Source organism: Corvus hawaiiensis, chromosome 16 (assembly GCF_020740725.1).
Source record: "Corvus hawaiiensis isolate bCorHaw1 chromosome 16, bCorHaw1.pri.cur, whole genome shotgun sequence".
Classification (NCBI taxonomy): domain Eukaryota; kingdom Metazoa; phylum Chordata; class Aves; order Passeriformes; family Corvidae; genus Corvus; species Corvus hawaiiensis.
Genome location: NC_063228.1, coordinates 13,603,878 through 13,625,060, shown reverse-complemented (window position 1 = coordinate 13,625,060; position 21,183 = coordinate 13,603,878). Strand labels below are relative to the sequence as shown.

General features: G+C 51.4%; 1 protein-coding gene across 6 annotated transcripts in view; it reads left to right on the top strand.

The window, feature by feature from the left end:
• RHBDF1 (rhomboid 5 homolog 1) overlaps positions 1 to 21,183 on the top strand; it is a 35,545-nt gene that overhangs the window by 9,902 nt on the left and 4,460 nt on the right. For 2 of the 6 annotated variants that reach the window (XM_048321352.1, XM_048321356.1), the window contains exons 2-13: positions 5,402 to 5,546; positions 7,463 to 7,596; positions 9,744 to 9,848; positions 12,666 to 12,879; positions 14,549 to 14,755; positions 15,452 to 15,574; positions 15,731 to 15,891; positions 18,070 to 18,321; positions 18,919 to 19,030; positions 19,905 to 19,979; positions 20,555 to 20,716; positions 20,822 to 20,922. In XM_048321352.1, coding sequence (XP_048177309.1) covers positions 5,402 to 5,546; positions 7,463 to 7,596; positions 9,744 to 9,848; positions 12,666 to 12,879; positions 14,549 to 14,755; positions 15,452 to 15,574; positions 15,731 to 15,891; positions 18,070 to 18,321; positions 18,919 to 19,030; positions 19,905 to 19,979; positions 20,555 to 20,716; positions 20,822 to 20,922 — 1,791 coding nt within the window. Of the gene's footprint in view, positions 1 to 20; positions 397 to 5,401; positions 5,547 to 7,462; positions 7,597 to 9,743; positions 9,849 to 9,876; positions 12,292 to 12,665; positions 12,880 to 14,548; positions 14,756 to 15,451; positions 15,575 to 15,730; positions 15,892 to 18,069; positions 18,322 to 18,918; positions 19,031 to 19,904; positions 19,980 to 20,554; positions 20,717 to 20,821; positions 20,923 to 21,183 lie in introns of those variants that run through there. The other 4 variants (XM_048321357.1, XM_048321353.1, XM_048321355.1 and 1 more) reach the window with 4 other exon arrangements.

Sequence of the window (21,183 nt, the reverse complement as noted above, 5' to 3'; positions counted from 1 at the left end):
ACAGCTTTCCCCGAGAGTGCAAGGCCACAGGCCTGTCCCACCTTCCCCGTCCCTGCCTGCCCTCAGCCCCTCCATCTGGCCTGTTTTAAAGGGCTGGCTTATGCCTGGTGTTTGGGATATTGTTTGTAACTCGTTGGGTCTGATCCATGCTAGATGGTTTTATTGGCAGCCATGAGACTGAAACCCCACTGCTCCTCTTCTCCTTGGACTTCCTGCCTTTTCCCTGCTCTGCCAGCAGCAATCCTCCTGGAGAGAGAGGCACAGCCAGGAGCTTTCTCCTCTGTCTCCTCTGGCTTGTCCTGTCTGGAGAACACATTGAGGATCCCGGTTTCTTTGCTGTGTCCACCTGGATTCCTGTACCTCAGCCAGAACAGCTGCATGGACAGACCCCTTCAGGTACATGGGACTTGCCTGGCACTTTGTGTAGCAGGCACTGTAAATAAAGTTGTTGCAGTGATGGGGTTTGAAAAATGGAGATAAATTGCTGGAGTCTGACCACAGAATGTGGCGATCGGATTGCAGCGGAATGACCCCGGTGTCTGTTACCTCCTGGGGGTGTCTGTAGGAGCATGCACACACTGTGCTGGAGAGGAGCAGTGATGCTGAAAAAAGCAGATGCTGTTTGTTTGTGTGGAAGTGTTGAATTAAGTCGGGGTTTTGTTTTGGTTTTTGTTTGGAATGTTTCTTGGGGGAAAAAAGCCAGCTTTATTTTAAATGGGAATGTTGGTAAAATGGAAATTTTGGAAGAAAAGAAATCAACATTGGAATAGCTTCAGTTGTCTGTTTAAGTGGAAGGATGGTCTGTCTTTGAAATGACTGTGCAAGTCTCTAAATGTATTTAGGATGCCTGTCAGTTTTAGGAACATGCTCAAGCTTCTGGACAAAGCTTTTCCTTTGCTCTTTGGGTCAGTAGATTTCACTAAGCAGCTTTCCTTGATCATGTGCCAACTTTGATATTTAATGTGCTCTCCCCTTTCTTAGCCTGATCCACAGCGCAGTGGATTTGCCTTTCGTTCTGGTTCTGTGACCTTGCTTTGGCACAGGCCTTTTGAAGATGAATTTTCCAGACTATCTGCAATTGATACATTTTTTTTCTTTTTTTTTGTTTATTTTAATTGAAATGGACATTATTAATAATTTTTATGCTGCTACCAGCTGATCAGTTAGAAGAAGCTGAATCTGCAAATGCCTCTCATTCAGCCTTGTGTTTTCATATTCCTGACTTTTGTGATGCTGGTGGAACAGAGTCCAAACTAAGCCAGCACAGGTGAGAGGTCTGAAACAGCCCCTGTGCAAGGACTGAGCTGCTGATGTGGGTGTGGGAAAAGGGCATGGTAGGAACAGCATGGAAGAGATCTGTAGGGTCAGGACTTGCACGGAGAAAGAGGATAGGGAAAAGCTGATCACTCTTCTAATCCAAGAACTGCGGGGCAACAGGTGAACCCAGGAAATGGCAGGTTTGCAGATGAACTGGAGCAGGCTTGTCACACAGCACGTGTTTCAGCTCTGGAGCTTTGTCATGTGCAGTTATGAATACTAGAAGTTTGCTTGGATTAAAAAATGAGCTGGATAAATTCTGGAATAGTAACCACTGGATTGATATAGAGATGGATACAGAGCTGTTACATGTAAAGACATTTCTGGCACAAGAAGCCTGTGACTTATTCCTAGCACATGCCATGGCTCTGTCCTGGGAGATAGGACTGTCGAGTGATCCTGTACTCTTGCCCCGTGCCAGGCATCCTTGGTTGGAAATGAGATACAGGCTTTAGAGGGACACTTAGCCTGACCTTGCACAGCTGTGCTGTGTGTGTTCCCATCCTGCTGCTGTTGGTGGCCTCTTGACAGTATTGAGAAATTGGGATTGATGGTATGGGACCACTCAAACAAAGTATGTATCAATTCAGTCAACTTTGAAACAAAGCCCACTGGCCTGATGAAATACACGGACACTGGATCTTGAAACATTGGCCCCTAAAAGTAACCAAGGGGTCAGCATGAAACTCAGCAAGTGCTTTTACTGCAATGCTGAGACAGAAATTAGCAGCACCTGGAGTGAGGGCCAGGTGTAATGAGGGCTGTTACCTGCCATGCAAAGGCTGTTTGACCATGTAGCTGTACATCTGTGCACACAGCCCTACACTGATGCTCATCTAGTCCATATATCTGTATATTCAGCTGGATCCACATTCAGGCTGCCCGTTAACCCCCTGGAGACCTGTCTCTCATGACCATACCACAGGCCTTTTTGTGCCTGAGGCAGAGGCACTTGCCTGTGCTGTGGCTGACTATTCACACAGAATTCACGGTGCTTGCCCTGGCAGGGCCTGATCCAGTCTTAGGTGTTTGTAAGGTTTATTTTTGGCCACTCCAAATGCACACAGGGAATTGGGAATGCTGAACAGCTCAGCCTTCACTGCATCCTTTTACTGGGAAGTGAACCTGTTAGTGAGTAAAGAAGGTTGAACTGGTAGAGGGATTTGCTTCTACATACTCTGTTTGCAGTCACCCTTGAAACTCAGCTGAGGTTTAAATACTGAATGCATTTAGACAATTATTATATATGCATTTTTATGCTTTGCTATCTAAAGAACTCTAACTGCTGAAGCTGGGAGAAAGCAGAGCATTCCATTGCTCTGTTAGGATGTGAATTTCATCTTGAGATCTTCACCTTGCTTAAAGAACTAAGTTGAAACAACTTCGGGGGTAATTGTAAGGCCACAGGCTTGACCCCTGTGTGTGCATGCCCTGTCCTCTTTGGTATGTGTGTACACCCTGGAGATCCCATGTGCTAGTCTGCAAGGGTGGCAAGGAAGCCAGTGAGGATACGTGGACATCACTGTCTGTGGTCTGTGGCAATTTAGGAAGGGAAACTGAAAACAGATTTAATTGGATGTCTTTCACAGGGTTTCACGTTATTGCAGCAACTTTCGGGCAATACAGGCGTGATTCATCCCCTCCCTTCCTGGCTTGGCCTCACTGATTGATAAAGCTGCAAATCTTACACGTTTGTATTCTTTACACCCAGAGCTTGTGCTCACAAAGGCAGCTCTGTAGGTAGACAGGAAGGATGTTGAGTGATGGTGGCTCAGTGGTGAGATGTTGGAAAAAGCAGAGTGGCTACTTCAGATGCTCTGAATTTGCCCTTGAAGACACAGGAAGGAGGCTCTTGAGTTGTGTGAAATAGATTTTGTTTGGTCATGCCAGAGTGATGGCTCTGTCTCTCTTGGCTGGTCTCTGATTAGGGCACCTCAAGGAGACGTGGTGTGGTGTTTGTGATCCTCGCGGTAAATGCTGGAGCTCTGTGCTGGAGTATTTCAGGTATGAGAAATCTGCTTTGCTTTCTGACCTCACCATGAAGACAAATTTGCAAGACCTTTCAGTAAATCGTGTCTCATAGCGGATTTACTCATACCAAGCACAAGCAGGAGTTCCCCTAAAACTCTCACTGTCCTTATCTTATAGGAAGTTAGAACAGTTGTATTTAGCCACCCCTGCAGCTCGGCGGGGAGGGAAGGAAGGATTTGTGTCCCTCTCATGCACAGCACTGCATCTGTGCAACAGGACTGTGGTGCATGTATGAAGGGCATGTCTGTACAGGCTAGATCAAGAATTCCCAGACTTTTGGGGGCCTGTGGTATTTGCTGAAACCCAACCTTCATCCACCTACAGCTGAGTCCTCCCTTTCTGTCGTTCCGGCTCAGCTGAGCACAGCGCTCCTGGCAGCCGGCCCAGCTCGCGCGACTGAACCAGCAGCTGGCCTTCAGCTCCTTTTAGATGAGATTCTCTCCTAACCCAATCCAGATCATCCCCCACTCCCTTTTATTGACCTATTTCCCCGCTGCCTGCCCCCCCTGCCTTGTATCTTTCGCGTGGTGTGCGCAGTTCCCTTTGCAGAGCAGCTGCAGGGAGCTGTGGGAATATGGTGGAAATCCCTGCAAGGCAGTGCACGTTTCAGAGAACCAGTGCCTAATTTAGGTTGGGAGGTACCCTTGCAGGTTGACTGGCTCATCCACTGCAAGGCTGGGATAATTCAGGCAGCTCAGGGCCTTGTTTTGTTGAGTGCCAAATGTCTCCGAGGGTGGAGATCTCTCTGCCTCTGGTCCTGGCCTGGGACTTGGCCTCTCACAAGGAAGAATCCTTATGTGTTAAACTAATTCTGCATTTAAAATAAATGGGCTGTGTTAACACCATAAGAACACTAAGTTTTAATTCCAACCGAGTTTTTCTCCTACCCCCTTTCAAAACATGTGTGCTTGCTGATTTAACTGGTTGCTTATTCCATCTGTCCACTGTGGTGAAGAGGCTGGGACACTTGATTATTTTTGTCCCCTGTGGCTAAGGGCCGTAGGCCAGGCTAGGACAACGCAAGGAGAGAGCCAGGAGGGAATGGAATCTGTTGTCCCGTTCAGCACACATGCTTCCCACTGTTCACTTGAAGTTGTGTGTGTGCTAGGAGAGGAAGAAATACAAACTTGTAGCATAATTTAGGTTGGACGGTACCTGTGGAGGTATCTGCGCTGATCTGCCTCCAGTGAAATCTATTTTCTGAATTGTTTCTCTGAGTGTGCACAGTGAAGTGGGTGCTCTGCCAGCCTGAAAGACTCTGTGGTCTCTGTGTCCCACTGTGTGTGATGCAAACAGGAGGGGAAAACTGCAGCAGAGTGGGCAAGATGACAGCGAGTCACTCTGCTCACTGCGGCCTTTTGATTACACAGCGGTGTTTATTTAAATACCATATCATTATTATTTATGTATGAAAACCACTCAATTCAGGATTAGTGCCAGTTCTCTAATGTTCATGCTATACTGGTCTTGCTCTGTGCGCCGTGTTGTGTTTCTAGAAAATCACTACTACATTTAAAAGAGATTAGAACCAGCAATGAGAAGCGGCCACTTGTTAATTGCTAAGTGGTAGGTAGGTTAGAAAGTGTGGTGCTCGGCTTTGGGTGGGCAAAAAAGGGTGTTTGTGAGTCACAAGCTGGTTTTAGATGGAGGTCAGTGGCTTTTGATACTGCAGTTACTTAGCTGGTTGGTCTGGATCCAGATCTCATTAAGATTTAATTCATGGCTTGTTCTTAAGGAATCTGGATCTCACAGTAGTCTCAGCAAAAATCTTAATGGGAGATGACTCAAACTTATGACTGCAGTCTGTGTACCTGGCTTGAGATCCCGTGCCCTGAGCAACGCTCCATGTCCTCCGAGTGTCAGGTCCTGAATGACCAGTGTGGGCACAAGTTGTGACCCTTGAGCCCTCATGAGGCACTTTGGGAATTCATCCCACGTGGGGCTTGGGGCCATCAGTCACAGCGGGGAGGAGGACTCTCTGCTCGCCCTGCCAGCATGGACTGGGAGGGATGAGCCAGATTCCCTCCTGACTCTGATGTCTCCCCTCTCCTAGGCCTGAGAACAAGCGTGGGACGATGTCGGAGGCACGGCACGACAGCACAAGCAGTTTACAGCGGAAGAAGCCGCCATGGTTAAAACTGGACATCCCGGTGCCGGTGCCCATGCCCGTGCCAGAGGAGCCCCTCCAGCCCGTGCAGGTACAGGTGCTGGGGAGGAGGGAGGGTCTGTGGAGATGGGGGGGATGTGCTGGGAGCATCCCTGTGCCTGCGGTCCCCATCAGTCCTGGCTGAGGGAAAAGCAGCGTGTGATGGCAGGTCATGAGGCCACATAAGAAGGGGCAGAGCCTTTGAGTAAATTTATGATCAGTAATTAACTCTCCTTGAAGGGGATGTGGGAGGGATGAGGGTGGGTGGCTGATGTGCTCGCATCAGTGGATGTGACTGTTTGGATGTGGGCATTGTGAAAAGTGTCTTGGCTGGGATATGAGAGTGAGGTATTCAAACAAGCATTTCTTAAGGGGACTGGAGGACTGAAGATCTCCCAGACAAACATGAGGGCCTGGAAGTGCTGGAGCTTGTGCTGATATGAGCAGCGTATGAATCTGACTTATGAATAGCCAAGATAATGACAGACTTTCATCAGTAACAGCAAAGAACAGTTACTGGCAACACAAAGCTGTTACCAGCATGAGGAACATAAGAGAACCATGTGGGATGAGAAATACATAGCACTGAGGAGTGCTGAAGTAGAGATGAGGTGATAGGTTAATAGGAGCTGTGCAAAGCATGAGAGTAAAACATCCTTGTTTGTGCTGGGAATAGGAGGAATATCAGGAATACCTGCTACAAGGTATTAAAAACTGCTGTAGGGGTGAGGCCTGGGTATGAACGCTGGCTGCTTGTGTGGCCTTGCTCTAGAAACAGAGACTTTGTGCACTGAAGGCAGAGCCAGAGGGTTCTTGCTTCCCAGCTCCCACAGGCGGGTACAGGGCCTGGGTTCAGTCACTTATGTGAAAAAAAGTTAAGTCATCAGAAAAATGGAGGGTTATACAGTTTCCCTAGAGGAGGCTGAGGACAAGCTTAAGAGGGAACTTCTGTTGCACTTGGGACAGCAAGAACTGCTCTCTTCACCATTCCGTGATGCAGGGACTCAAATGCACTTCATTTACGTGACAGCTCCTGGCAGGTAAATCTTGGTTCTGGTCTTCCCTTGGAAGGAAAGAGTTTGGGGGTCAGTCTGTAGGGATTAGAAGTGGAGTTCAGGGTTTTACCAGTGCAGGTTGAAACCTTCTGAATCAATTTTTTAAGGCTTTGATGGATCTTCCCTTATCTGAAATCTCTAAATCCAGCTGAGTACCTGGAGACACACTGTGTGCTTATGATGGAAGCTGGTGGAGGTGATGTTCTCTGGGGGTCTCGTGTGCACAGCCCAGGCTGTCAGGATAAGAGTGCATTCTGTGCTCCTCTGGCTTACAACCTGAGTATCTGTGCACTGTTTTTACATAAAAGATATCAAAACTGTTGATAGCATAAGTGGAAATCATTAGCTTTCTGGGCTAGAGAGGCTAAAGCAGTCTCGAGGCAGAGACAGTGTCTGACCAGAGGATCGATCAGAGCTTCACTTGCCAGAGGGGCAGTCTGCTCAGCCTGCCCTGTACAAATGGGAGATGGTGTCTCTGCTGAGCTGATAAAAATGTAATGCAGAGCAGCCCTGGGGAGGCAGTTCTATCAGCTGAGAACAGCCTGGTGAGTGGTGTCACATTTGGTAGGTGATGTTTAGCCAAGACATGTGAGTGTGCCCAGGCAATTAGGCTATGAACAAAGCCTTTCCCAGCTTGCTTAGGCTGCACCAGGCAGCAACTACAGATCCACCCACAGCTCTCACAGGCTTTTAGTGCAGATCCAGAGCCACTTAAAAAGCAAATCCCACTGACTGTGCTTCTCTTGACCTTGTGGAGCGGTCTAGGAGAGTGTGATCTGGCTAGGCAACAGCCAGGAGGGTATGTTGCTGGAGCTCATGCAGTACATGTTGAATTGCTAACTGTTCCCCAGCCTGGCTGGCCTTGTGGAGCCTCACTCCCAGAACACTGACCCCCTCCTGCTTCCCTCGGCAGGCGACGCGGCGCCAGGCGTTCCTGCGGAGCGTGAGCATGCCGGCCGACAACAGCCGCGTGCCGTCCCTGCCCCACGACCCTGCCCGGAGACCGGTGCTACAACGACAGACCTCAATCACCCAGACCATCAAGAGGTGAGGCACGCAGCTCATGGAATCTGCTGCAGTGCGTTCTGCCAGCCAGTGCCAGCCCAGAGTTGTGGACTTATACTGCTCTGCTCATCCCATTGCCTGTCACAGCAGGATTAGGTTGACTCCCTCATTACCTCATGAGGTTGTGGAAGGGTGGGTGCAGATTGGTCCCCGATGTAGAAGCCCAGTGGTGCTGTATAGCTTGTCTGTAGCACGTGAGGAGACAAGTCCTGGCAGGAAGATGCTGGTGACCAGGGCAATGAATGGTGTTTGCCACTTACAGACAGATTTTGGCTGCCCCTGTGCCCCAGGGGAGGCTGTTTCTCAGTAACAGGATGTCTCAGGCCCTGATGTTTTTCTGTGACTGTAGAGGGGGTGGTGCTGGGCGTGCTTTGGTGCAGTGTCTGAGAGCACATGGTTGCTGGGGGAGGCAGAAGCCCATTGGAGCAGTGCAGGGCTCTTAGCAGCTTGGCTCCTAGCACTGGCTCGTTGGCAGGTCCTTGAGATGGCTCTGAGGGGTGGTGGAGAGCAGGGAGAGGCTGCTCTGGGCCTGTGTCCCACTCCTACAAAGGGTTGTCATTAGGAGTCTCTTGAGACATGGCCACACAGAGCTGGGTGCTCTTTCCCTCGCCATGGCAAAGGCTTATCACAGTTTGCCCAGAGGGAGTGGCTCTCCCAGCTGCTCTCCTGAGATGACTCTCTTCTATCTCTGGCAGTGTGTCAGGCCTGCCTGGATCCCAGGAGCATCCCTGGAGCTCCATGGGTCAGGGGTACTTTCAGCCAGCCAGGCTTCGCCCACTCACAAAGGAGCAGCTTTCCAGCTCTGGGAGATCTCCCACACACTGTTTTCCTTTGCCTCAGATGTTCCCCAGCTGCCTTGGTGGTGAAGCTCTCCTTCAGCAGTCCACTCTGATCCTTCTTCTTGTGAGGTTGGGAGGGCTGAGCCCGTGAAGCAGCGTCTGCTCTTTTCAGGGCTGTGGGCAGCCTCTGGGCCTGCTGAGGCTGTCCTTGCACACCTACACTGTCTCTTCCCTTGCCTCCCTGCCTTTGACGTGTTCCTTGCCAGGACAATTGGGCAAGAGCATGTCAAGGATGAGGGGATATCCTGGGAGGGTGCTGTGGAAGCCCTGACAAGAAGCATTGGGTAGAAGGGCCAGGGTAACCTTCCCCAGCAGTCCTCACAACATGCAGTTTGTATGCAGGAGAGTGAGGAACTGTGAACCGCTTTGGTGCTGGTGTGACAAATTTACTTTGGGAAGGACTTTACAAGGAGCAGAACTGCAGGAGATGCACCCATGACACAACACTAGCAATAAAAGCATGAAATGAGTGGATCAGAAACAAGGCCAGGGAACTGGAAAGTACCAAGGCCTAAACCCTTGTTTTCTGTTTAGCAGAGCTAGGGATGCAGTGGAGAACGCAGACCATACATCCCTAAATGTGTCTTGGGATTTGTTTTGTGAGTCCAGGAAGGACTGCCAAGTTTCCTGCTTAACACAGCCCTCAGAATGCACAGAATGTGAAACTGCATCAGGACTCCATACCATCTTCCCCGGAGGACACAGATCAAGTGTGAACATGAAGTCAAGCCTGTGTAGTCCAGAACATGGCATGGGAGTGACTCCTATGAAAGCATCTAACACCATTTCCAGTCTCCCAGAGTGTCTGAGATGTCCATGCAAGGCAGCAGATGTGGCACAGATAGACTTGTGCACTAGGCAAGATCCTGTCAGGGCATCAGTCACCTGTCCCTAAGCAGATCATATCTCAGCCTGCTGACACCTCCATGGTTTCACACTGGTGTCCGAAGCCAGCCGTGGAATCTGTAGCTGAGTGTCTGGGCTGAAGAAGGCAGGTCTTAGAGGGGGAGCTGAGGGGGATTGCAGTACCCCTGGTACCTTCAAGAGCAATGGGAGGCACACGTCAAGAAGAGCAGGTGCACCAAGAGGATTCAGCAGCCTCCTGGGTTCAAAGATGCTGCTGTGTGGCTTGAGCTTGGTTGTTTCTCTTAGACTGTGCTCTCAGCTGGAGGCCACTGTCACATACAGTGGGGCACGACTGCTGCCCATGGGGCTATGGAAGGAGATGCAGTGGCTGCTCCCCTCCACAGCCCTGGAGGTTCCTTCCCCTCAGCTCTCTTTTCTTTGCAGCAGACAGGTTCGGTTTCAGAGGAGTCAGACCCTGCCCGCTCGTGGGCACCGGGGGGGCAGGAGCTCCCTGAGAAAGCGGCAGTCCCTGCCCCGATCGTTTTTCAGGTACTGGTAGCACTGAGTGTGAAACCCACCCCTGCATGTGTGTGCCAGGGCTGTTGTGAACTGCACAGAGTCTGGCTGTTGCTGAGATCACATTGCCTTCCCAGGACTGTCCAAGAGGCCTACAGACAGGCGGAGTGAGAAAGTTCATGTGTGCCTCTAACAAAAAACAATTGTCACTCCTACTAAATGCGTAGGCAGCTGTCAATAAGTAGCATGGACTAACAAGCTGTCCACCCGCCAGCCTCACTCCCTCCTGCCTTTCCTAACAAGCTGTCAACCTCCTGGTGTTCACCATAGCTGGAATATCTCCCCAGGGCAGCCTTAGCCCAGCCTGCCTTTGCTGGCAGCAGTGCAGCATATGTTGGCCCCAAAGCCTTCTTGGGGCAGGAGGGGGAGGAGAGGAAGCAGCACCAAACAGACACTGTCACATTGGTCCAGAGGGGCTCAGAGCTGGTGAATGGAATAGAGCATCTACTCTTTCCCTGTTGGCATCACGGCTTTTTTCTAATGCAAATGTGACTCTTCTTTTTGAGATGGAGGTCTTTGTTTACTTAGCACCAAGGAGATGAGCCACTCCAGAAGTCCAGGGCACAATGGCCCATTGACCATCACCCCGAGTCTGGAGCCCAGGAAACTTGTAAATCGAACAGACTGTGTGACTTTGTGCATGGCAGGGACTGGACCTAATGCCCTGTATTCCTGTCCTGCCATCCTCACTGCTGCCCTTGGCCAGCTGCCACTCTGGCACTGTGGCCACCTTTGAGGCTGCTCGTGTTTGGCCTTGGGCTTTCAGGGCTGGTTGGCTCATCATGACAGAAGAGTGACAGCTGATGCTGATGTTGGTTGTTAGAGTGCCCTGGGGACTCCGTAGGACGTGATGGGGTTCCCCAGCTGAACAGAGGCATTCAGCATCTTCCCAGGGTTCTCCAGATGCTCTAAACTCTGTAGTGGACTATTTTGGCTATGATCAGGGAGAAGGACAGCTCTTCACCCTGGCCCTGGACCAGTAGTGGTCTTGGGCAGTTCTGGAGTGTTCCTCACAGTGCCAACAGCTGTGGTGGTGATTGTCCTTCCAGACTAGTAGGAGCACAGTTTTGGAGGGGTCTGAGGCTGCTGGTGGTGCAATGGGCCATTCCTCAGCAGGCTCATATGGGCCCAAATGACCCTCAGCCCTTCTCCCTTTGAGGCCTCATGCATGGGTTTGTCACCCAAGGTCACCTTGCTGTTGAAGTACTGGTTACAGCCATCTGTGGGAGCCCTCTGAGTTGTCGGACTGTTCTGCGGTGTGTGTTGTGCCAGAGCAACTGGCAACATGACCTCTGTGCCCTGGGCTTGGTGAGTCTGTCAGGGCAGGGGCTGGCCCTGGGCCCTTTGCTCTGCATGGAGAGGAAGATTGCTTCAAGGAGATGTGGGTCTGGGGGAGCAGAGAGGTGCCCCAACACTTGCACACAGCCCCATCTCTGAAGGCTGGCACGTTGACTTGCTGGTGGCATTTGGGTCAGTGAGGTCAGGTGAATTCCAGCAATGGCCCTCATGACCTCTGAAGGGTCTGTTCTGTAGCACTGTGAGAACAGGGAGGGCTGAGGAAAATGTGTGGTGGTTGCATATGGAAAGTTTTAACCAGCGAGGCTGTGGATTTCAAGCGCACCTTTTGGCATGGTGGCAGAGCACCTTCACCTGTTGGTTGATGGGGTTTTTGCTTGGTAGGGTGCAAAATGGCAGGACTGGTCTCCTGTCTCCAGTGCACTGTCTCAGTTCCCCTGTGTGGCCTAATTCTAGATTTATCCCAGCCTTTACTCCAGTGTGTATTTTAATGCTCACTTTGTGATCTGTGAGGTCTTGCTTCTCAGCAGCTGGAGATCCTGCCCCTGAGCAGGGGGGCTGAGGCCAGGGATTTGGGTTTGGCTTGGAAGGACTTCCAGGTCTCAACACCTGGGCCAGACAGCTGTAGGCTGAGGCAGCTTGTCACCTCCTGAGGATAGATTAACCATGGTGGGAAAGGCTTGGCAGGGCTGCCACGACCCCTGTAAGTTTAGGGCACCAGCTGTCTTGCAGGATTTAAAATAGGCTTTTAGTCTGACTTATCCTGATCCCTCCCTGCTGTCCTTGGGATTTTGCTTCTGATCCACTGCTCTTCTGTGACAGCAGCCACTTGGCAGCAAACCCGCCTCATGGCTGCAACCTTGTGCTCCTGCTTCTGCAACCAGCAGCTTAGAACTGTGTCCGCCTTTGCAGAGATCAGAACTGCAGCAAGTTTTGCTGTTAATGGTACCCTTGAGGAGATTAGAAATCCTGCAGCATGAGATGGAGAAGTTAGGGAGATTCTGGGAGTATGGAGAGGAGGCTGTGAGAGAAGGGTGATTTCTGGTAGCTTTTGGGAGAAGTTACAGAGCTATGAAACAGTACAGTCTCACAATGGGGACCTAGGGCTGGCCTGAAGACGGTAAGTGTTTGAAATAGGTGGTTTTTAAAGCAAAAAAACACCTTTCACCAAGTTACTTCCTGAGTTTCTGTACTATTTCTTTTCCTTTATTTTTTAGAAAAACTCAGAACAAGTTGTCCTTTACCCACAGTGGATCTCTCCTGTCAATTTTCTTTTGTCTTAAGAGACAGAATGCTGTTGATGGTCAAACGTTTCTGGCCAGCATCTGTCAGGTTGCTAAAACCAGCTGAGGACAAGCTGCGAGATGCTCCTGGGGAAGAGTTCTCTCTTTGAACTGGGGTGGGCTGGAAGTGACCACCAGGGTTTTGTCTTTTCGCATGCATAGTCCAAGCAAACATCATGCTTCTTAGCACTTGTCTGCTGGCATCTTTCAGAGGCACGGCAGACTGGTTTGGGGTGAGCAAAGACAGCGACGCTACTCAGAAATGGCAGAGGAAGAGCCTCCGCCACTGCAGCCTGCGCTATGGGAAGCTCAAGCCTCAGGTCATCCGGGAGATGGACTTGCCCAGTCAGGACAATATTTCTCTGACAAGCACAGAGACCCCTCCTCCGCTGTATGTGGGACCCTGCCAGCTGGGCATGCAGAAGGTGAGTAACCTGGGACAGAGGCAAGGCCAGCGCTGAGTTCCCTGCTTGGTGTCTTCACCACGTTGGCAGCTGTGACCCGTCTGCGGGCTGAGCTCTGCCTCGACATGGCTGGGCTCTGTGCTCAGATGCTTCTCACGTCTCAGGTACAGTTTGGCAGCTCTCTCTCCAGCAGCCTCTCTCTGGTCTCGTTGGCTGAGGTCCCTCAGCTGTGCCCGTGGCTGGGAGCCGTGTTTGTCATGCTGTGGTGGTGATTAGGGGTGTGCAGCATGTCCAGGAGCTCTCAGCTCAGGCTTTCTGCTGCCATTTTGCAAGGAGAGAGTTGTGTTGTACACAGAGTAGCCAGTGTGTTAGACCCAAATGTACAGTAGCAGGGCTGGAATCACTCAGGACACTTGCCTTGCCCCAAGCAGAATGCAGGCTGTAGCACAGCTGCTGTTCCCGTAGAAACCTGGTTATGTTTTAGGACTTTGAGAAGTGTCTCTAGCATCAGTGGTGCTGCAGCTCTGCTCATGGGTCCTCAGAAGTTGTTTTGAGTGCCTGCAAAGGGCACCTGGGTTTGGTGCTACCTCCTGCTCGTTACCTTTAAGTGTGACCCCAGGGGGCAGAGCCCAGTTGAGCACATCCAGTGACCAGAACTAACCACAATATCCAGCTCTTCCCATTGTTTCACTCAGTGACAGTAATTGGTGTGGTTGATGACTGTGCTTTGGTGAGCACCACTGGGTGAGTGGGAAAACAATTCCTTCCAAAGCAGGTCAGTCTGTGACCTGCAGCCTGGTGGCATCACTAAAGCAGAGGAGAATGTAGTGCATTTTTAAATCACATTTCACCTTGTTGTCCTCTTTTCTGTTAAATGTCTTGCACCTAGCCTTTGATCACAGGAGACTTAGAAATACTGTTGAGCTCTGTGTGGGCTACATTAAATCAGAACGTGATGTCAGTAGGTGTGAGCCCATCAAGCTTCCTGTTGAGTGTGCAACTGTGGATTAAAAAAGCTCGTAAAACATTGGGATAAAGCATAGAGGTCTTATGGAAACCACAGCTGTGATGATGTAAGGACAGAGGCAAGGTTTGTAGCTGAAGGCAATATTTTCATTACGTTGATTTGTATGTTTGGAATAAGTGAGAACATTGGCCTGAGGAGTCCCAACGAAGGGCTTGAAGCTCCTGGAAGCTTGCCTGCTTTATCCAGCTGTTAAACTTAATTAATGGAAGCAGATGTAAATATACAGTAACGTTTCAACAGGATAACAGGATACTGCTTAAGTCCTGGGCTGTCCAGTATCAGGAAGGAAACTAGCTGAAGAAAGAACATTTCTGTTTTCAGGGATTTCTGAAACTCCTGTTTAGACAGCACATTCTCTGTCTGTTAAGCTCATTGGCACGGGAGAGAATGAAACCAAGAGCTTAGGAAGGGCTGGAGGAGATTTGGAGTCTTATGTGAAATACTGGAACAGACTGGTTGACAATAGTCAATACTATCAAAAGAGAAAAAAACCCAGTAGGCTATTCCTTATCTCCCTATTGTACAATTGCTTGTTGGTCCCTCCAGCCTTGTTCTTGGTCAATCCCAGGAGCCAGACCCCTGTCATGGTCTCATGAGGAGAGAGGAAGCTTGGTAGGGAAGGGTTTGGGGGTGGATGGACTGATGGGCTGCTCCTCTTGGCAGATCATAGACCCCCTGGCCCGCGGGCGAGCGTTCCGGATGGCCGAGGACACCGACGGCTGCAGCATCCCCCACACGCCCATCACGCCGGGGGCCACGTCCCTCTGCTCCTTCACCAGCTCCCGCTCGGGCTTCAACCGCCTCCCGCGGCGCCGCAAGCGCGAGTCTGTGGCCAAAATGAGCTTCCGAGCGGCCGCCGCGCTGGTGAAGGTACTGCCTGCGGGAGGGCAGGGACCAGCGTCGAGGCGCTGCCCAGGGAAGGGTGGAGGGGAAGGAGCTGCTGAGCAGAGAGGATGGGGACAGCCATGGTGGGGGGAGGAAATGAAGTCGCCTCCTGTTGTGTTTCAGCCATATGTACAGGAGGCAGGATTGGCAAGAAGCAGGTACGGTGGTTCAGTTTTGGTACAGGTTTTGCTTTCTCTTCATTGGCCTGGGGACTTTGATTCCCACAGCCAGCAGCCTCAGAGCATTCTAGCTGGCCTGTTTCAGCCTGTCTGGACCTTTGGGTGGTCAATCTGCACCTGGTAGGCAGTCATGGAAGAGCAGAAATACCTGAGGCTCTTGCTGTACAAGTCTCTTCATCCTGCCTTGTGCCTGCTTTCCTGGGCTCAGTGACCTTTTTTGCTGTGCCCAGTACCAGCCATCGCTGTGGTTTGGTCAGACACATTGTACAATATGTGGTAGAGGAGCACATGGCAAGCCTGGAGGTGGGTGCTGTGGGTTGAGAAGTGGGGTGACAGCTGTGTGTCTCACCAGAAAGGTGTCACACATCATGTCTGCTGTGCTCCATCCACAAGCACGAACCGAGCTCAGCACCTGGGCTCCCTGTGCACTGGCTGGGGTGGGTTTGTGAGCTGGGGGTTCAGGTTTCTGGCAGTGCCTCCATGGCCCTTTCCCTGGCTGCAGGGCCGCTCTGTGAAGGACAGCACCCTGAGGAGGGCCCAGCGGCGCAGCTTCACCCCCGCCAGCTTCCTGGAGGAGGACACGGTGGATTTCCCAGATGAGCTCGACACTTCGTTCTTTGCTCGGGTGAGGGGCAGGTCTAGCATGGTGCTGGCCCAGAGACAGCAGGATCTGGTTCTGGCAGGACTGTGTGTGGCAGAGAGCAGCACTGCTTTCTGCCAGGGCTGGTGTCCCAAATGGGATGTTGGCTTCTTCTGATGGGACTTCTGTCTCTCTGCCCAGGAAGGAGTCCTTCATGAGGAGCTCTCTACTTACCCAGATGAAGTGTTCGAGTCGCCATCAGAAGCTGCAATCAAAGATGCTGAGGTGAAACCTCCAGATCAAACAGATCTCACAGGAGGTGCCTTGGACAAAAATGAGCTCGAAAGAAGCCACTTACTACTGTGAGTATCTTCATGGTAGCTGCCATAGCCTAATATGGGGTGGCCAACCCATTTGGAGCGAGGCCTCCTGTGTGGAGGAAGCTGTGGGTGCTGTGGGTGCTTGGTGCAGAGCTCAGAGCAGTGCAGTGATGAGTTTTCTTTAAATCCAGCTGAAGACCTCCTGCCCCAGCTATCCATGAATGTGAAAGATGACTCTGAGGCCACTTCTGCAGTCATTCCAGCAGCTTCCAGCTTCACACTAATGTGTTTCAGAGATTGTCTCATGCCTTGAGGAAGCAAAAGACACTTTAAATCGGCTGTGAGGATGCTGAGGGCCCAGCCTTTGGCTATGGAGAGCATGGCAAAGTGAGAAAGCAGTTGCCATTGCCACAGTCACCAGTAACTGTTGTCATGCTCCAAGGAGCAGTGTGAAGCATTGCAGAGTGTCAAGCTGGGCTGCATTCCTCACTTGAAATGAGAGAAAGGTGTGGCACTGATGCTGAGAGCCCTACAAATATGTGGGTGGTGCTATACTGTATGCCTAGGTTTTTTCCACCTGAGTAACTGGTACTGAGTAATTGCTCTGTGTTGCTTCCGAGTCAGCTCACCCCAGCAGAGAGCTCTGCTGGGTGTGAACATGGAGCAGACAGGGAGGTCCTTGTTGTGGTTCTGCTGCTCTCAGCCCATCTTGCTGTGTTGGCACTTTCCCTTTAAGTGTTTCCAAGAACTTGACTCAGTTTAACATAAGGGGAAGCACAAATGGTGGGAGTTTGTTGTCACTCCTCTGAGATGGTTTCAGTCTTCTTGGCTCCCTTTGAATCTCCTTAAATAGTTTTATTTATTGAGGAAAGTACATTTCTTTCACACTTTAGAGAGCTGTTATCAGAGTCGCAGTTGGGTGTCCTTTCACGTGGTGAGGTGTTTATTTGTGCACGGGGAGATTTCCAGCACCGGAAATACCAGGAAAGAGCACGTCCGCTACACAGAAACCACTTGACCTCTTGGGCAAGAGCAGGCTGCAGTGGAATCTGCACCTTCTGCTGGAGAAGGACTTCCCAAGAGGAAGTTGGGATATTCAAATGCATCTTCTGCAAGGTGCAATATGAAAAGAGCTGAAGTTTCCAGCAGTATTTTGGCTACAGAGGTTCAGATTCTCCCTTATCCTGTTGCTTGCCCATACTTCAGAGCTGTCATGATCTCTCCAAATACTCTAGTCATCTTTCAGAAGAAAGTTTGTTGGCTGTTTTCTCTGAGCACTTCTGAGAAGCGCTGTCTTTGTGCAGAGTGGGACATTTAGGAAGCCAGAGGAGGTACACTGGACTAGAGCACATGTTGGGAGCTCTGGCCTACTACAGTGTCAGGCAATGAGGAGGGTGAAATGGGAGGTAGTTGGGTTTTTGTGGTCAGGTCTCAGTGCTGCAGATGTGACCTTCACACTGCTGTTAAAGAGCTAAGAAATACAAAACTATGTGGATGTGATGGAGACCTAAAAAGCAGTTATTATTCAGCAGTAATCTGTGCAATGTTCGTCAGATCTATTTTGACAAAAAAGCCTTCTTTTAGCTCGGGATGCTTGGGATTTTTATTGTGTTGTTGAAGCCTGCTTTTTTTTATTCTGAAAAATGCACACATTGGTACAATTAAAGGGAGGAATGGAAGAGAGATTGTGAGAGGTAGCTGGTACAGCTTGCAGCATGTGAAAGTGCTACTTTCTTGGTCTGGGAAGCTGCTGGGATTCTCTTATGTCCAATTTGCAAGTCCAGTCACATTGAAGTGCTTTAATGGTGGGTATTTCCACTGCTGGGCTAAACTCCACTTCCATTTCATAGCAGAGGGCAGAGTAAGAGGATTGAAGTAGGGGAGCAAATAGATGTGCCTGAGGCTGCAGAGGTGCCTGTTGCAGCCTCCCCGTTTCAGCCTGTTGCTGAAACACTTCAAAGCCTCGAGAGCTCCTTGGCAGGGCTCAGTTTGGCACAGCTGCCTTGTGCCACTTTCTTTGTGTTTCCTGTGCTTTCTGCCACTTCTGTGCTTTCATTTTCTGGCTCTGTGTAACCCTTTGAAATACAACTCCCACTTCAGGGCACCTTGTCTGCCTTCAGCTGCTGCCCAGCCTGGAGGGGGTGGGACAGACAGAGGCTCTGCTGCTGCCAAAGACCAGGGAAAGGCTGGTCCCTACTGCTGTCCTGCTTTTGATTTCAGCCCCCTGGAGCGAGGCTGGAGGAAGCAAAAGGATGGGGGCCTGGCACAGCCCAAGGTGCGCTTGCGGCAGGAAGTGGTGAGCGTGAGCCCCCAGAAGCGAGGCCAGCGCATCGCTGTCCCCGTGAGAAAGCTCTTTGCCAAGGAGAAGAGGCCCTACGGGCTGGGCATGGTGGGGAAGCTGACCAACAGGACCTACCGCAAGCGCATCGACAGCTACGTCAAGCGGCAGATCGAGGACATGGATGACCACAGGTGAGAGCTGCGCTCACAGGGCGTTCCCAGCACAACTGCTGAGTGAGGGATCGCTGCTGGCCCTTGGGGACTCAGGGCACTGGCTACTGCTGAGCCCCCCTAGCCTTTATCCTTTGGAGCACAGAGCCAGCTGCAGCCGACAGCAGCGTGTTTGTGTCACCGTGCGCTGGGACCTCACCCAGCTCCTCACGGTGTGTCTGTACCTCTGCTACCTGGAGAGCAGGTCTGTGCCCCACCACCGCTGTCCTGTGGTGAACAGCAAGGCTCAGCTATCCCTGCCTCTGATCATTACCCTAGAGTCGTTATTTTAGATACACAGCACAGTTCGGTGTCAGGCTTCTGTGTTCTCATGGATGTTTTCTTGGGAAAGGGTGGTTGTGCAGTGTGATGGGGGAGTCAGAGTAAACAGGTTCTGTCAGCCAGCAAGACCTTAGGTCATTGCCAACTGCCCTGTGCACTCTTCGGTGATCCTGGTCATGTACCCCAGATTTTGGTGAGGCTTCTGGGGGAAAACAGCAGCTTTTCCCCTCTGTTTTGTTAGCAGATGTAATATGCCTGTATTTCTGCCTCTGATCCTTTCCCCTTCTCTCCATCCAGGCCTTTCTTTACTTACTGGGTCACCTTTGTGCATTCACTCATCACCATCCTCGCTGTGTGCATCTACGGCATCGCCCCTGTGGGGTTCTCACAACATGAAACTGTTGATTCAGTAAGTGAATCCCCCTGACATGCCTGGAGTGGGATGGAGTTTCAGCCCTCAGCTGTTGGGTCACACTCTTCACCATACTGGCTCCTTGCCTTCTTGGCTGGGTGCCTGGTGTCCAGCCCTGAGGGCTGCCTGGAGGGTCTCTGGGAGCCCCCACACCACCTTCTCTCCCCCCTGCAGCCACGTTGCTCCTGATGCCAGATGATATCTGACACAAAGCACGGTGGCTGTGCTGGCAGCACTTCCAAACAGCTTGTTCCCCTCCTGGTGGAGGCCAGAAGGATGGTCAGGGCAGAGAAATACTTCAAACCTGAGCTAAGTTTTTGCAGTAGTTGCAGGATTTTGCTCCTGACAGGAGCAAAACTGACTTGTCTGACTTTGAGAGCTGATCTTGAAGCTGTTCGTAGCTTTTCCACACGTTGTTAAAGGTTTCTGGGGTACAGATATTTCTACAGCCGTGTCCCTGCTCCATGCAGGAGATGCCCTGGGGAGCTTCTCAGCTATGTATCTGACAGCTTTCAGAGCCCTGCCACCAGCACCTGGGCCTGCACTGGCTGTGGGTGCTGCCTGTGCTGCTCAGCTCTGTGAAGCTTTGTGCAGGCTCAGGCAGCTCCAAGGGCTCCAGACCCTGAGATTTCTTGAAAGTTGAAGTAGCTGGAGATAGACATTTTAAATGAAATCTTAACATGAAGGTGCCTACATCTTGTTGGGGTTTACCTGTGATCCTGCAAAAGACCAGTTTGAGAGAGCTGTGAGCCCTGTCATTGGCTATGGGGATGTCTGTTCATCCTGGGGGCTGTTTTCACCAGCCCCTGCTGCTTGCCCTGCTGATCCTGTGGGCTGGAGCTTACAGGGCTCTTGCTTTCTCTCCTTGTAGGTCTTGCGAAACAGAGGGGTTTATGAAAATGTCAAATATGTTCAGCAGGAAAACTTCTGGATCGGCCCCAGCTCAGTGAGTGCCATTGGTGGGACTGTTAGTGGGTGGATGGGGGACTGTGTGCTGCAGCTGTGGCACCCCATGGACCAGAGCTCTCTGCTGCTTGGAGCTCAGGGATCTGCTGTCACTGTCAGGGAGCAGCAGTGCTCCCAGCCCCAACCACCCTGCAGAATGGGGTGCCTGGAGGCTGGGGTGGACCTTGGCGCTCCTGCTTTGCACCCTGTTCCTGCAAGGACAAGCATGGGATTAGAAAAAATGCAGGAGTTGTATGGTGTGTGACAGCTTTCCTGATGCTGTTCCCCCTGGGAAAGACAAAGATGAAGAGGAAACGTCAAAAAGTTTTCTTTCCCAGCCATAGTGCTGGCCTTTCTGGGGCTATGGGCAAAGGAATCCCTGAACTTTTGTTCTAGACCTGTCTCCAAAGCAAGTATGGAGAATGTGCATGGTGTGTGTTGGGCTTCATCACACAGGATTTGTCCCTGGTCCCTTGAGTCTATATAGGGGTACCCCTCACAGTTCCCCCAGCCTGCTCTGCCCCAGGCAATCATTGCCTGCACTTTGGCTGAGCTGACTGTGTCCATCTCTGCTAGGAGGCCCTGATCCACCTGGGGGCCAAGTTCTCCCCGTGCATGAGGCAGGACCAGCAGGTGCACAGCTTCATCAGTGCCAAGCGGGAGAAGGAGAAGCACTCGGCGTGCTGCGTGCGCAACGACAAGTCAGGCTGCGTGCAGACCTCGGAGGAGGAGTGCTCAGTGAGTGCCACGGCCCTTTTCCTGCCAGCCCTGCAGGCTCAGGGCCGCTTCTGCCCATGCTTCTCTCCCTGGGCTTCATGGTGACACCTTTCCTCTCTCCTGCAGTCCACGCTGGCCGTCTGGGTGAAGTGGCCCCATCACCCCAGCACACCGATGCTGGCAGGAAACAAGAGGCAGTTTGGCTCTGTTTGTCATCAGGACCCCAGGTAGGTCCTGCCTGGCCCAGCTGCCATCCTTGGGGGGACAGGGCTGCTGTAGAGTCTGAGTCCCAGGCCAGTGGATTGCTGCATGAGGCAGCTCTGGAGCGGTATGGAGCGGTGATGTCCCTACACTGCAGGGGAGGCCGATGCAGGGTGTGATCATATTTCTGCTCACCCCTGGTCTCCATTGTTGTGGGCTGCCCACCCAAACAGTGGCCTGTTGTGAGCTGTGGGTGCCTTCCTCAACCCTGTCCCCCTCCTCACCTG